Source organism: Rousettus aegyptiacus, unplaced genomic scaffold, assembly GCF_014176215.1.
Source record: "Rousettus aegyptiacus isolate mRouAeg1 unplaced genomic scaffold, mRouAeg1.p scaffold_m13_p_4, whole genome shotgun sequence".
Lineage (NCBI taxonomy): Eukaryota > Metazoa > Chordata > Mammalia > Chiroptera > Pteropodidae > Rousettus > Rousettus aegyptiacus.
This window is the reverse complement of record NW_023416307.1, coordinates 44,293,031-44,310,529: the sequence shown is the minus strand read 5'-3', so window position 1 is coordinate 44,310,529 and position 17,499 is coordinate 44,293,031. Positions and strand designations below refer to the sequence as shown.

General features: G+C 35.6%; 1 protein-coding gene across 17 annotated transcripts in view; it reads right to left on the bottom strand.

Moving 5' to 3' along the window:
- Positions 1-17,499, bottom strand: part of LOC107505903 (LIM domain containing preferred translocation partner in lipoma) — a 607,668-nt gene that overhangs the window by 98,589 nt on the left and 491,580 nt on the right. For all 17 annotated transcript variants that reach the window (XM_016136314.2, XM_036219277.1, XM_036219274.1 and 14 more), the window contains one exon: positions 12,207-12,376. In XM_016136314.2, coding sequence (XP_015991800.2) covers positions 12,207-12,376 — 170 coding nt within the window. The remainder of the gene's footprint in view (positions 1-12,206; positions 12,377-17,499) is intronic.

The window sequence follows — 17,499 nt, the reverse complement described above, 5'->3', positions numbered from 1 at the left end:
ACCTAAGGACCTCGAAGTCCATATACTTGAGGGGGAGATTGTAAATGTATGGTAGAGACAGTAACGGGTTAAAACTAAGGTGAGGATAAACAAAGGTATAGATGAAAGCTCTGGGGATACAGAGGAGGGAGTGCTTGTCTTCAGTTGGAAGGATATAGGAAAGGATTCTCAAAACGGTGGCAACCAAACTGGGATCTGAGGGCTGTAAAAAATAAAAAAAGCCTTGCTGATTAAAAAAAAGTCCTGTCTAATGACAGGCCATCTGTTAGCTTGAATTTATTTAAGAGAAAAGTAGAGGCTAAGATTTAGAGTGTAGGAGCTCAACGTTGTACTCTAATCCTGCACTAATTCCTCATTTACCAAAGCCTTTGGATTTCTAAGCCTTGATTTTGTTATTTTGTATAAAAGAGTAGTAACTGTTCCCCACTTGTCTGTCAGGAGTGAGAAAAGAATGAATGTGTAACATTAGATGAAAATAAGACTTACCATACCACCCACGGGTATAGATCTCTTCCTCCAGGGAGACTTTCTTGTTGAATTCTTTCTTTTCCCTCAAATGTCCCTACTCCTTTCCCCTAGTTCTTTCCTCTGAGGCTCTGACACATTAGCACTATCTATTTTGTGGAAAAAACTCTATATTTGTAGTGCTTTATAACAAAATTTAGAGTCTGCCTAAGCTAGAATATAAATTTCATTTTTTATGGGTAAATTTTAAAAGGTTGTTCTAACATACCCCAATGGCTTCATTAAATAAATTGCCTCAAAGATATTTTAGCATTATTAAAGATCTCATAAAATACGAAGAACTTTTAAGAAAGATGTTTACTGCCCTATCCTTTCAAAATGTGCTTGATGTAATTTAAAAACTCATTACATATGCATTTGTGATTTTCAGATTGCCTTAGAGTTCTTAGTGCATCCATTCAATTGTGACACTCCTAAGCAAGTCCTTCTCCCTCTCTTGGCACCCTATTTTCCTATGTTGTAAATGTAGGAGACTGAATTATTAAATAATCTTTAAGTTAAAAAAGTAAACAAATATTTTTTTGAAGACCTATGATATACTATACTTGTCACTATGAAGTGTTCAAAAAGAGTACTTGCCTCGCTGTAGTGTTTACGCCAACCTCAGCTGGCACTCCCTGACTCTGCAGGCAGGTGAGCAAAAGAGAAATCCAGGAAGCAGAATTTTTTTTCCCCTTTTTTAAAAAATAAGTCTGGCTGTGGAGGGAATTACCACGTCCCATTCAAAGTCATCAGAACATCAGAGAACTTCCATTCAAACTCCCTGGCAATTTTCATCTGCAAGTCAGGTCTGTGTGTTTGACCTTGAGTGCTGCAGCACTTATGATAATTCTATGGCTGGAAGCTAGACAGCTGGCTTCACTTTCATATCTTTCCCTTCAATCATTTACATTTCAGCAATGACTGCTCTTACACACTCCCAGAGCCAAATTCTCTTTGCTTCTTACACACACATAAGAGTCTCAAGTACAAAGTACACCTAAGGGCAAAGAGTCAAAGACCATCTTAGGAGACAATGGTATCTAGAATGAAACAGGGCTCCCTTCCAACCTCCCCCTCTGTTCCTCATAAATATCAAAGCAGCAATAGGCTCACCTATTGTGACGAGAACTATGGAAAAAAACAAACAAACAAACAAACAAAAAAAAAACAAAGATGAATGAGATGTGACAAACACTACCCGAACTCAATACACATACTCTCTAAGGATGGCAAATCAGTAAGAGAATGTGTCACAGACTCAAATAACTACAATACCAATGGTAGAGAATTAAGTCCTATGAGAGAGGGAGAAACAAAATCTTGCATGTTCAGGAAAGGCCACATCTATTTGCGGAAGTTCCAGGAAAGCTTTTTAAGGCTGCTCTATAGAGATGTTCAAACGATGGAGATGAGAAAAGGCACAAGGCAGACAGCAGCCTGGGGCACAGACAGAGATGCATACAGGTATCAACGACAAGGAGAAGAGAGTCCACTTTGGCCAAGTGTTATAAAAAGAAAGTATGGGAAATGAGAGTGAAGTATTTTGGGACTGGAACACAGATATATGAGCTGGGCCGGAACGCAGATGCAGACACCTGAAGCCTGAATGTGCATGAGAAGCCTCCCCAGGGGGCATGCAAAAGATGCAAATTTCCTGGCTCCTTGTCCAAAACTTTACTTTTTTAATGAGGACTTCAAGGTGATTCCAAAGCAAGTGACCTCTGAAACGTTTTGGGCGAACCAAGGTTCCAGAGTCTCATGACTTGCAGCTGCCCCTCAGACTGTGAGCTCTCAAACCAGCAGTGTGCAGCTAACATTCCAGAGTTGGAAATGCTGACTAATAACTGTCTGTTGGTGACTCAAGTTAGGCAAAATTCTTTTTTGCAGATTTTGTATGTACGTCCCAGGGGCTTGACCCCATGCAGGTACTACTGCTCAAATTCCCCACGCTTAAGACTTTATTCCTCAGCCCTCTTAGCCACTATGAACCCTCATTTAGTTACTGAGGTAAGAAAAAACTATTATTCTATCTGTGGAGAAATTGAAGCTAGAGGAAATGAAGTGAATGCAGAATAGTAGCTGGTCAAGCTGGGCATGAACCGGGTCTAACTTTTAGTTCTATATTCTTTTTAAAAAATCATTTGCTGCTCACACCAGGTCCTGTACGTGAAAAATTGAATATCTTACCTAGGAGTCTTGAACTAATTTTCAGGTTTATTTTAAGATCAATTTTAAAGCATAATAACACACTCACTCACTCACTCACTCACACACACCTCTTCTGTTATCCCAATCTTTTTTTCTTCTAATTAGAAATGTAAAGTTATAGACATTTTTCTCTTCCGAGGGTACAGAGCAGTTCAGAAGACCCTACTAACACAGATTCCATGCTGTAGCTGAGGAATTATCTTTCCTTCATTCTGTCAGAGATAGAAGATAAATGTGAAAGAAAATGAGGAACAGACTCCTTCCCTATTTTCTTTCCACCCTTTTATCTCTAAAGTAGGAAGTTTACTGAACCACTGCCAACAATTCACTCAGCCTAATGAAGTGTATAAGTAATAGGATTAAATAATCATAAACCATTATTACAGTGGCCTGATGCTGACATTCTTCCAAACTCTGGCAAACACCAAGTGGTGAGTTCATGCTTGATTTAAAAATAAACAAACTAGGGCAGTGGGAAGGTTCTAGTATAAAGTTTCAGAGGCATTTAACCTGGAAATCTGAGACCCTACATCTTGGTTGGGGCTGAAGGAAACACTGTCTTATTTCTACACTGCCCAACCTAAATTTATGGAATCCAGCATTTACCAGGGATGTTTTTCTGGAGCCTGTAGCCACATGGTTAAACCTCTTCATTTCGGTACCAAAGAAAGCAGTCAGTTCTTTGAAGGCATCATCAAGGTTTATGGTTTCTATTTCTGCCTCTGCCATTAATAAACCATATAACCTCAGGCCAATCAGTCGGCTTTCTTGGGCTTTAGGTTTTCTTAGCTATAAAATGACATTATTGAATTTCTAAGGTTCCTCTCAAGCCTTAAAAGACATTCTAATTCTATGACAACAGAAAGTAATATCGTTTGGGATAGGAACTGGAGGAAAAGATTATGTTGAGGTAGGTCTCTTTCTTGTTCTGGGCATTCTACTTACAGGTGTGTGCATCACTATCCTTACCAAAGACCGTGTAGAGCAGAGCCTACAGGGATGTGGTGACCAGTAACTAAGATCAGCGAAGGGCTGGGGGCTATTTTAGGAAAAGGGCTAAATAAAGACGATTAGCAATGGACAGTGCAGTAACCATTCTTCTCTCACTGAAAGCCTTGCTGTTGTGTAATTATAGGTTGCTATTATGAACGCCTGTTGAAGTATAAGGTGCTTTCCAAAGCATATTCAATCCTCAAATAATTTAGCTCATGACTTAATTATTCCTGTAAAATTTTATAACATTCTTCACTTAGATCATTTATGCTTTTAAAGGTTTACCTAGGTATTTTATATTTATTGTTGTTTCTGTACAAGGTTTTTTTTTTATATTATATTTTCTATACTTGAATTTTTAATTTTATTTTGTCAGCTTATTAAACATTTGTTTTTCTACTACTACAGATTCTCAGATTTTCTAGAAGAATAATCATGTAATGTGTAAAAATTTACATCCTAATATTATAACCCTAATTTTAAAAAATTCTCAGAAAAAAGTATGTTACTATGCCATTTATTTAAAATTAAGGAACGCTATATATGCAAACAACACATAAAACACAAACATAAAGCATCATATTATGCTCTATATTTGTACCTGTTAAAATTGTTATGTAACAAATTGAAATGTATATAATAATCAAAGAAAAAGGTTATTAAATAAAAATTATACATATGACTTTTGTTTCTCAATTTCCATTAGGCTAGAATATTAAGAACAATATTAATATAATAGCAGTGATCTGGTACATAACTAGGAAGATTTAGGAAGAAGGCTAGCCATTATTTTACCCTAGGGAACACAAATATTTTTTTCTTCTATGTTACCTAGAGTTTGTTTTGTGTTATTAAATTTTTTGAAATAAGAATGTGATAAATTTTATTTAATGGCCTTTTGGCTTCTATAAGGATGACTGTCTAGTTTTTTAAAAAATTTCAACAAATTTTGATACAATGAATTATGTTAACAAGGTTCCTAATATTGTGCTAACATCGCCAACATGGAATTACCTGGGATGTTTCATTACGAGGCATTCTGTCTCTAATGCTTCACTTAGGATTTCTGCATTGGTGAAAGGTTAGCATAGTCTTCTTTTGGGGGCAACTTAGGTTAGGTATTACTAATTGGGGTCAGGCTACTTTTATAAAATGATTTGGGGAGCTTATCTTCATTTGCTAGGCTCTAAAAGTTGAAACAACACAGGAATCGGTTTTTACAGATCTGAAAATCCTTGTTAGTGCAATTTCTTGGTTCTTTCTCAGGTTGTAACTCTGCATTTCATTAATGTTTTTGAAGTTATTCAAGTTTTCTTCCTCTGTATTTTAGATTTGCACAGAAAATAGTCTCTTTTGTGTAAAACTAAGTGCAAAAATTTTTAAATGTCTTATATACCAATGCTAAGAGCTTTTTTTCATTCTTAATTTTCTCTAATTTTTTTCTTCATTATCTTCACTGAAAGTTTATTTTATTGTTCTTTGCAAAGAATCATCTCCTGTATCTGAAAATTCTAATATTTTTCATTGCATCAATAATTGTCTTTAACTAGTTCCTTCTTCCCTTAAATTGATTTAGGTTAATATATTTGACTTTTTCTTGTTGCAGTTAATGAATCTAGTTTTACTTAAATTCGACTTGGACTGTGTTTCCTTCTTGCCGCTACGTAGTATTGTTATCATCATTACTTTCTAAGAATTCTTTACCCTAGGAGTGTGTTTATTTGTTTATCGTTCTATAGATTTCTTGTCTCATTGTATTGTTATGTACAACTCTGCTAACCACAGTAGGAACTGTCTACATTTAGCTTTTAGTCTGTGATATGTGTTTTTAATCTTCCATAAATATTTGGAAAGAAGATATAATCTCTCTGGTTTTATAGATTAAATCAATCATATTCATATTATTCAACTTTTATAATTGGTTTGTGAAAGACTATAAGAAATGTGTTAAAGTTTTATAAAGAATATGGTTTTACCATCTTCATCTCGTATTTCATCAATATGTTCACATTATTTATTTCAACATAATGATATTTAATTAAGAAAGGTGCAGGACCGTTCTTTAGGAACTGTGACATTTATCAATAAAATCGTGTTCTTTGGCCTATTAAACAGCTTTGTCTTGAATTGTACTTTAATACTGTAGTTAGTAGGTAATTAATGTTTTTTTGTGGTCTGAATTTGCTGTTACATCTTTTCCTATCTATTTTTAACTATTAGTTTTATTGGTTCACTGTTATCTCTATTTTATTTGATCCAGATTTCCCATACACACTTTATTTTGATTAATTTATTTGCTGGAATATTTCTTTGAGTCACTTTTTCAGAAAGGTGATATACATTCTATTTGAATGCTCATGGAATACTTAAAATAAACTTTTTGTAGAAGGTAGTTTGATACACTGTTATGTAACAAAAACAAGTTACTAATTAGCACAGATGGTATGATTCCATTGTGTGTGTGTGTAATCACAGGTATATAGATGCATGGTTATAGCTATAAACATATATCCATACACAGACACACTGAAGAGGAAAAGAAGTGTATGGTAAAATACAAATTGTTATAATATTTAAATGGGAGAGTTATATGCCTTTTAATATATTTTCTATTTTTTCTCAATTAAAATACTTTAAAACACAGTTTTAAAAAATTACTACCATATGAAAGAATACTCTGAGTATAATATTTCTCTAACATGTCTAAAAACAAGGCAAACACACATCTATAAAATTCAGTTGGGGTTAACTGTATTTTTTTTTTAACTTGACATTGTTAAGAAATGGCAATAGAAGAAAATTAATTAGGAAACAATAAACCTAGTAATAACAAATGAGATTTCCAACAAATTGTTGGATATGTGGAAAGAGCTGAACTTGAGAATTAAAGGTGAGGGTCAGGTCTTGGATCTAGCACTTGTAATCTATGGTACTGAGCAAACTAATTTTTTCTAAAACTCAGTTTCTACAGGAAATTTAGGCAATTATAATTGTACCTATTTTCTAGGATCATTAGAGGGTGATATGACATAAAGATACTCTGGAAACATGAAACCTCTAAACAAATGTTAGTTGTTATTATAATTACTTTTAAACATAAAATGGGGTTTTTGTCTTAAAACCCGTGGCATTTCAGGGAAAGCCAAAGGCACATGCTGAAGAAAAGACGAGGGCTTACAAATTTTATTGTTATAAGTTCAGCATTTCAGGTTGTGTAATTCTGTAAGGCATAATTCATGTAGTCATTAACCAAAATGTTGGAAATTGAAGGCTATAATCACAGTGGGCTGTCAGTATCTGCATGTTTTGAGGGAATTAAACATTAGTTTCAGGTTGGTAGTATGAACCCGGCAATAAAGTGCAAGTTAGGAGATCTGTTCCTAATTTTCGTTTTGTCTTTTACTTTGAAAATATCAACGTTGCTGTAAAATGGGACTAATAATTTCCTTTCTGTCTATTTCATGATGTTCTACTAGGCATGATGATGTGCAATAATATTCAGAAGCACTGTAAAATGTTAGGGGCTGTGCAAATAGAATAACTATTCACACTTACTAGCATTATTAAATCTCTCAAGAAAATATTTCCTCTTTCTTGAGCCATTTTTCTCCTTCTTGGGAGAATACTTGTGGGGCGATGATGTAATGTCAAAAAGAAAATGCCTTTGCATGTGTGCGTGTGTACGTGTTCGTATATGCACGTGTGCAAGCACATGTGTGGTGAGAGAGAGAGACAGAGACTCTTAGGAGACGAGAGAGCAGAGGTGGGCAATTAAGAAGAGAGAAGGAGGGAAGTTCATGTGGATCTTTCAGATTTAGTCCAAACTCTCAGTTCCTTTCCCAATACTCACATAAAGCCCTGGCCATGACTGCCTTTAAAACATTTTATTAGAAAGAACTGAGCACTCACAAAAATAAACAACAAAATCTTCCTCAACGTAGGTTGAAAAGGTAGAATGTTTTAACTGCAGCCATTTAATGACATAGGGAGAAAAAGGCTACTGGTGTGTTGGCCACTAACGTGTCAAATTCAAGAACCTTAAAGTATTCAGTCTCCTGTGGAGTTGGCCTTCTATTTCCTGGGGCCTTTTAATCACTTGGATTTTAACTCTCATAAAAATGTCTGTACCAGCTTCCACTGCTGGAGAGTTAGAAGTTGGATTTGATCCATTCTGAGTAAGAGCCCTGGTCCGGGGGAAGATCGCTGGCTGCCATTTTGTAAACAGACTTGCTGAGAATCTCTGATGTGCTGTGTTTGTAGGTCCAGACTTCTTGGCTATGCTTAGAATACAAAAAATTCTTTTATAAATCTATGGTTATGAGTAAACCTGTCTCCTTAAGGGCAAAAGGACACATAAGCAGGAGGCCCTGTTGCTGTTCTTCATACTCATACCAACATAATAACCTTCTTAAGCAAAGTATGAAACTCCTCTTCTCATATATGTCCTCATATTGCTTCTATGACATCAATTTATTTCTGTATTTCCATAGCAACTGCAGCTATGATACTACCCCAAACTTAGAGAATTTCTAAATTGTATCAGATAAGGCTGAGGGAAAAAGCAATGATAATAATGTTATTAATCAGATCAAGCCTTATATTAATAAACAATTTTATGATGTACAAAATGTCACACTTGTTCATTTCTTCTCTTTGAAGACAGGAGAAAATTATCACCCTTTAATAAATGTGGTTACTGGTACTCAGAAATTAAACAACTTGACCAAGTCATACCAAGAGAGTGAGGACTAGAACCAACATATTCTATTTACATCAATTTAAATCCCAAGGAAGCTTAGTGCTCTTAATTTTAAGCTGTTCATTTATACAAATCCATAAGAATACTGAAAACTAAGTTAAGAGATCTATCACAAAGTAGAAAGGCATTTCATTGATTTTGCTAATAATTATATAAATTCAAATTAAAACAATTAATACATAGTGCACTTATTAAATTGATTCAAATTAAATATAAATAAACTTCTTCAATAGTAGATGTTATAATTTAACATACAATCATCTCATTATCACAGGTGGTTCCATAAATCTTTCTAAAGAAATCTAGCAAACGTTCTCCAAATTGCTGTAAAGTAAACTTGGTAATGTAAATCAAAGAATTTATGCTAAGAAAGTAATTAAAAATAAAATATAAAATTTTTACTTAGTTATTTATAGGCATGCTTTTATAATACTAAAATATTAAAAAGTACTTGATACCTTTCTTTTGACATATGGTTTTAAAATTTGGCATGTAAACATAATATAAAACTATATAGATAACGATCTAAAAATAATGATTATCAACAATGGGAAGCTATATACATATTTTTATAAAGTAAATTTATAAGAGAAACAAAATGTACAAAATGATTAAAGAAAATTATAATGCTTTACAGAATTAAATTTGCTTAAATTTGCTATGTATACATAAGGATTAATGATTAAGATAATATAGTAAAATATGAATAATCATTGAAACAAAGATGAAGACATTATTGACACATTTTCTCTCAAAATTATATAATTTAAATATGATTTAAAATTGATCAATTTAGGCAAGAATAAATTAAATTTATATTAGACTGGTCTCTTTCCCAGACTCATAGCTTCAAACATGGGTGGTCCTTACACAGAAATAATTAACTAAACCACTATCCTCAATATTCTGATTCCGTCAATTAAAAACAAACAAACAAACAAACAAACAAACAAACAGACTGAGGCCCAGGGCCTAGTTTTTTTCTTTACAGGATGTCTTTCAGACAACAGTTTCCTCCAATGGAACAAAGGGAAATTTGACTGAATGGCATTGCAGGTGCTTGTTCTGAAGACTTTGGTTCTAAGAGAGATACACCCAGTCCTAGGATCTGTCCACATTTTATTCTCCCAACTTTCCCAGTCCCCCCAAAAGAAAACTCTTTATATTTCTAGTGAGGCAGCTCATTAGACTTATGAAAGTTCAGAAGAAATTAAAATGCTAAAATATCCGTCTAAGAGCTAGAGAACTGTGCTGAACTCCGAAATCAGTATTGAACAAGGGTCTCTGAGTAAAGCTTAACTGAATTCTGATAAGAATTAAATTACATTTTAGAGTTACCATAGATAGATCTCATTAAAGAGAAATCATGATTAAAGGTTCTTATGGGGGATAGAAGTCCAAAAGTATGGTAAGAATTTCCATTATTTCAACCAGGTCTCCCAAGATTGTGACTGAATATTTCCCAGACAATGTTTCTTGTCATAAGCATAGTATAGTTCAGGCAACCATAGCAGAAGAAGCTGCAGCCTAAAGAATCACTGAGCTCCTATGCCTGGAATAAACCCACACATTGTAGAAACCCATAATTTAGCCATATTAGACTTTCTTTGGTTTTATCACGCACTCAGGAGAGCAAGCAGAACATTTAAACATGGAAGAGTGGTATGTCTCATTGGTATAAACAATTTCCTAAAGCCCAATGAATCTTACAGCACATGTAAGGTCCTCATATTCAGAAATGCTAAATAGGCCAGAAATCTTATCAAAATTTATCTTGAAGAGCATTCATCCCACTATTATTCCTGGAGCAAGCCAAGTGTTCTTTACAAGAACTGCCTCATTTTACCTTCACAAACTTTTGGGGGAAAAAATCATGAAATAATCCCCATTATATAGATGAGAAAACTGAGGCTTAAAAATATCAAGCAACTCTCTAAAGGAAACAAAGCATTAAGTGATAGAACCAAATTCAAATTCATGATTTTCACACCATGTTATATTGTTTCTCAGTATTTTTATATGATTCCTAGCTCATAAGGGATAAAATAAAAAATGAAGAAGACTGCCACAGGATCATCACAAAACACAGCTGTCTATGGTCACTTAATAGAAGGAGAAACAGCAACAGGTGATTCTTTCTGTAGGTTCTGCTAACATCACTGTCACAGAGCTCACTGCAATAAATAATGTCATAGTGGTGATCCTATGTGAATATCATTGTGAATGACACCTCGCACAATCTTTTACAAAACCAGGGAATTTTGTAATGTTCTCTTTTCAACAAAAATTTCAAAATGTGATATATGAATTGTTCTTATTTACTACAGAGGTAAGCTTTTATTTACTAAACTTTCCCTGATGCGCAATTAATTACTCCTTCCAGATCAACAGGACATTACCGTGTTTGCAGTTAGGTCTGGACAAACTAAAACCGTGTGTTGTATGCAGAGAACATGGGACCAGGAGTGCCAACAACTGAATATGGTCCTGTCTCTGACAGTAATGATAGAAGATAAAAGTCAGTTTCCTTCTCTCTCTGCATCTCTGTATTCTCACTTCTAAAGAGAGGAGTTAGACAAATGATCTTAAGAGTGTTTTTGCAGCTCCAACATTGTACGGCACTACGATGATGCTATATGTGTTTAAGTTGCCTGCGGGAAGGAAAATGAAATAAAACTGAACCTAAGAAATGCAAAACAGAATTAAATCCTGCAATATCTTAATCCTAAAGAACTTTCAGATCTGTGCTACAGACTCCAGGGTTGCAATGAGTTAGAGCTGTCGGGTTATGGGACAGCCAATGGGGCCAGAAACTTCTGCAATAACATTGAAACTTGGGGATCTGCTATGTATAACTCCCAATATCTTGTACCCAAAGCTTCTTTTATGTTGAAATGCCTGGCACTGAGGGCCACACCATGGCTCTTCTGTGGGTTTGCAAAAAAGCACTATCTTTTCCGCTAGCAAGCGTTAAACAGACATATTAAAACCATGTGGAAGGATAGCGAAGAAATTTACTTCTGATTTAAAAAAATTTATGTTCATTCATTACACTGCTCTATCATAAGATAGCTGAACGTGTATATTTAAGTAGCTTGTCAAAAAACTAAGATAATGTGAATATTAGGGTTTCTTTAGTAATCCAGTGATATTATTAAAATATAGATGTGTTCTTTAAAAAAAAAATTATTAGCTTGGTTAGCATTACTATTCATTTCTCCTCAAGGTGCTCTATAATAAAGGGTTTCTCTGTTTGCATCATTGAAAACCTGCTGGGTATGATAAGTAAGAAACATTCTGAGTGGAACAGAAGTATCCTTTCAAAAGGCCTGAGAGTTTGAAAGAGCATTGACAAGTCCCAAGACCATGCAACATTTCTCTACAAACACTGGCAACTTCAAATGCAGGGTGAGACCTAATAAGAGGTGTGACCCTGCAATATGGAAGGCCTTCTAATGCTTCAGGGGGCAACACGCTAGCTCCTACACACATGCTTGAAAGCCACAGGGTGATTGATGATCTTACCAGCAGACCACTAATTGAATGGCAGCCCCATCCCAACATACCTGTCTGATTTCCTATGACCTCATGGAAAAAATAAGGTATGCCAATTTATACAAAAGCATTTTGAAGCCTGAGGTGAAGGAAAGATTTGATGGCCACATTCTATCTAAAGTTATTTGCACTTCACCAAATCAGATATCTTTGTAAAGCTGGTAAGGATCAAATCTGAACTTACAATGTAGCAGGGCTCACAGTAGGCTTTCTTCTCCACAGCATAGAAGGGCTGCCCTCGGAGCTTGTTGTTGCAGATGATGCAGGTGAAACAATCCACGTGGAAGACCTGATCCATGGCAGTGCATCCTGTCCCTTCCCCAACTACATTTTCCCCACAGCGAGCACAGCGGCCTGAAAGAAAAAAGGGTTTGACTGTTAAGAGCACAGCGAGGAACACCTTCAGTCCTGCTATAGAAGCCAATGTGGGGAAGGAGGCAGATTTGTAATGTTAGTATCCGTGATAGGACCACCACTATTGCCATCATCATCATAAGCAAGATCATCAGGAGAGCCACACTATTCCTGTAGGGCCAGCAAGATGGGGATTTTATATAAGTCAGCTGAGGAGATGACCATCACAGCCCAAGATCCCACAGGAAGTGACAGACTAGAACTCAAGTCTCCTGACACTGAGGCTGGCGCTCTGCCTCTACATTCACATGAAAGTCTAAGAGGGAGATGGCTCAGGATGGGAGGAGTGGAGGGCATAGTCCAGGAAAGCCTCTCTCCTTGCAGAGCCTACATGTGCAATCACATGGTGAGGAAACTGGGTCCAATGCAAACTTCAATCCTTTTCACAAAAGCTTGGGCAGATCGAAAGGTAGTCCCTTTTTATTTCTAGAGAGCTCTGACTGCTAGAAAGTTCTTTCCCATACTGACCTGGAATGTTTCCTTACTCTAACTGCTACCCAATAGTTCCAGTTCTGTGTTGTAGGGATTCATGAGACAAATCTCATCTCTTTTACACCTGACCTTCTTTAAAATGTTCCAATTCAGTTAGCGTTGCCTCCAGGTCTGTCCTTAGTTTGAATATTGCTAAATCCTGCACCAGTTCCATGTACTGTCAAGTTTTGAGTCCCTCATGGCCCTCTGCTCTGCAAACTTTCAGTATCCTTAAAATAATTCACGGGACATCTGAACCACATATAGATATTAGGTGTAGCTTTAAAAATTTCACATTGTTTTAAATACTAACAACAAAACATAATTTAAGAAAAATATTTATGTCAGTGAGAGGCATTGTGCTTGTTACAATGTGTATCTATATCTGGCTCCGACACGAGAATCTTGAGCAAGAGATCATATCCATGTTCAGTTTCCCTTCTTATTCTTTACTTCTACTAAGGTAAAAAAGTCTTAACACAGAGTTACAGGTCATTGAGAATGTCAGCAAGAATCTAGGCTTTTACAAATACGCTATAGCAAACCTAGTGCTTCATATGTGTCAGTCGTTTTCTAGGTGCTTTATATATATTAATTCATTCATATTTAAAACAGCCTATGTGATAGGCTGTTAGTATCCTTATTTTACAGATGGGGAAACTGAGTCACAAAATTGTTTAACTAACTTCAAACTCAAGCAGTCTAGTTTCAGCACCTATGGTCTTAACCTTGCTTCTGCCTAGTTCTGTGTCTCAGGATTGAACACAGATCTGACATTATGGAGAGATTTCTCACTGAAGACTGCTTTCAGCACTCCATCATACTGGATTGACAACCATTTCACACCTAAAAATAAGAGGGCTAAATGTTTCAACTTGGGAGAAAAGAGGCAAATAAATTTCTAATCCTCTCTGGTTGTATTTGGCCCTGGAAAGGATTTCTTTATATCCTGTTTCAGGATTTGAATGTCTTTACAGTATAGTCCATCATTTTTCGCCCCTAAGGAATAAGAAATATCAAGTGCTGGAAAAAGTTAAACTCTTGAAAACTGATAATTGATATATTAATAATTGATATATTATAAAGTCTTGAAATCATATTCATGACCTTTAATAAAAATTTTTTATAATATTTTTAATAAATGTTGTGGCTTTATTTGCAGACTTCTATCCAAGAGTTAATTTGTAACCTGTTTTCATTATAAGATATAAAACCTTAGAAAGGTGCCTTTAACATTTTGGATGTTCATTGCCTTTAGTAACAACATTAGGTTATTTTATATGGCACTATTTTTGTGATATTCAAAAAACAGACTTAATGGGTTTACTAGAAAGTTCACTGTGCTATGTTTAAAAGTGGTGCTAAAATTCTGAGAGCTTCATGTCACTAACAACATTTCATTACAGAAAACATACCGAGGATTACAGGCAAAAGCGTCCTCAGTGCATAAAGTCTAATCTTGAGAGTCATCATCATACTTAGTATTCAAACTTTTCTTTTTTAATTACCTGGGCAAAATCATCACATTTATCCCGACATATACAGATTCCCTTCCCATGTTTATATTGAAATCCTGTTCACTAAAATTTACATTTGTAATATTAATCTGAAGTAGTATTTATGGTATTATCTTTATTACTATTTTTTTCCACCTTCAATGAATCATACTCAAATCACTTATCTATTTTGGTTGAATTGAAGAAATAATGCAATGCGATAGTAATAATGAAAAATGTATGTTTGGCAGCAGCAGAAAAAACATTAATGTGACATGAAAATACTCTGAGTGGAATGGCACTGTTACTGAACACTGATTAAACAACACCATTCAACAAAGGTTTTGTGGTACACATACAATCTTTAAGAATGTGATAATTATTATGAGTAAACTGTATTCCTGTGAAAACTGTAATTTCAAATTTTAACAAATTTTTACCAAATTTAACAAAATTGTTAACTGTTGGTTAACAAAATTATTTTTAATTATTACTCTTTCCCTTTCCAGACACCAAACTGGACTCCTTGATGACCCAACGGGGACTACCAGTGATAAGTGGATTGTACTTTGGAAAAAACATTGTTTTGGCCACTGTCACTGACCACTGGTCATGCCAGTCTTCAAGGCAGGTAGAGGTAGCAGTTATGATCCAGACCACGGCTGCCCAAAGTGTAATGTCTGGAATCCAAGACCTGAGCTTACATGGCTGACGAAGAGTTTGAGAACTACCTATGGGCATCTGGGAGAGATTTCAATCACTGATAAGATGAAAAGATCAGAGCAGATCCCGAAAGGTCAGGCTAATAAGATAAGTGCTGGAATTCTCATTCTGTTCAACAGATTTTGCCAGATATCTACTCTTTGCCCAGTACTATATTCTGCTTCTGTGTGACATACAGAAATGGGTTAGACAATATCAGTACCTTTTACAGTCATTATGAGACTAAATACATTCTACAATCACATGACAAAGTGTCACATGAGAAAGTGTGATGGAAATGTGAAAGGGAAATAGCAACTAAGAAGGCTCAGAAAAGGTTTTGAGGAGAAAGAGGCAGTTAAGCCCAACCTTAAAGGATAGAATTTGGACAGGTGGGGAATGGAAGGAAAAAAAAAAAAAAAAAAAAACAATCCTAGTTTTTCCAAAGAGAGAATGGGTGGCTAGGCTTGCTGGATTCAAAACCCTGCAGTGATGTGGTGCTGCCACACAGGTTTGTCCTCTCAGCTATGAAAGCAGATGGACTGTATTCATAGGGAACAATCTTCTCCTTTATATGTTAGAGAATATTCTTCCAGAGTGGGTCAGGCTAATATGCTAGACCCAGACATGACTAGCTCTGCTGCCTACCGTATTTTTCCTCTTCTTGGGAGAAATTGGGGACACTACGCTCGAGGGCAGTCAGTCTGGCACCTTTAAAATCACAAGCACAGGAAAAAAGCGAAGAACAAAAATTAAAAATAGCCCTACACATCAGCAGGACACAAAAGGTGCCTGAATGTTCCCTATTCACATTAACAAAAACTTATACAAACTGTGCCTTTTTAGGGAGGCATTCGGAATGGAAAGAAAGTTACTCCAGCATAGTACATCCTTGCCCCTAGAGGGGCTTATGCTACATATCACTGAAAGCATACCACAGTCTTAATGTCCTTCTTTTAGACAAGTAAGTATCTCAGCACTTTAATTTAAATGAGGAAAACCAAGGAAATGGTACCAGACTCGAGGGCACCAGAGCATGAAGAAAACACAGTTGATTAGGGGCCAGTAGGAATCCCAGGGTCAACTTCAGACTCAAGGCTGGTATGAGGAGCTTGTCGACAAGGTTTAGCGCAATGACTTAAAAAAATCTAACGACAGAGGATCAGACAGCTTGGGGAGAAATTTGTCAGTGAATTAAGACACCTGAACCAAAGCAAAATGTTTATATATTGTTGCTTTATGTCGACTGTGGTAACAGTCATGAATTCTTCTCACCACTTATCCCATCCTTTTCCTCCAACTATATGGCCACCTCTGCAATGTCTCTGAAACACTTCCTTTCCACCACATACCTACTACCTAAATTGGGCTTCATTATCTTTCATGGGCCATTGCAATGGCTTCCTGAATGTTCTGCAATGTCAGATTTACTCCCTTTATAATGCGAAAATAAAATTTTATTTAAAATGGTATTCCTGTGATCAGTACACCATCAATGCAATAGGCCATAGACTCTCTTTTGCCAACACTGCTGTTTTTGAGGTGGGACCAAAAATGTCCATAGCCATTTTGAGTGGGTGCCATGGTGATTAGGAGTGACGTACTCCCAAACTTGTACACTATTCAACATCAAAAGTAAAATAGTAAATTTATGCAAACATCAAACCAGGTCACACTTGTCTTCATGTCCTCTTTGCTCCTTGACTTATAATAGAAATTTTATGCACAAGTATATTTAATATTCTATCTTTAAATATTATAAAGAATTGAAACTCTATATGTCACTTATGCAATATATTAGATTTCTTATTAAACGTCTTCTAAGATATATTCTGAACAAAGTCCTATCCCCAAAATTGAATCAATAGAGTCATATCAGGGTAGTGAAACAATTGTAAAGTATTTCTAGAAACAAAGCTTGCTCCAATTTACCCTACATTTAGCCACTGGAGTTACTGCCCTAAAGCACAGCATCCATTAAGCTGATTCAGAAATCATCTTCCACTAAATGGACCAAAATATAACAGAACAAGTTTGCATTCTTTGTGACAGGTCCATACAACGCTCACTGAAGGTTCTAGACAGATGGAATTTTTAATCACCAAAGCTTTCATTTTATGGAACCCTGCAGGATTGATGCATGTAATAACAGACAACCTGTTTTTTTTTTTAAACTGCTTAAGTCTAGGACAGTGATTCTCAATCTTGCTGGTATGCTAGAATCATCTGGGAAACTTAAAAGAAGTAAAGATTTTGTACAAGAGATTTTGAGTCCATTGATTTTGATTCCATTGGTCTGAGTTGGGACAGAATTTTTAAAAGCTCTTCAGGTGATTCTAATGTTCAGTCAAGTTGAGCCACTTTTTCAAGGGTGCCTATTTCTGTACTGCTTGT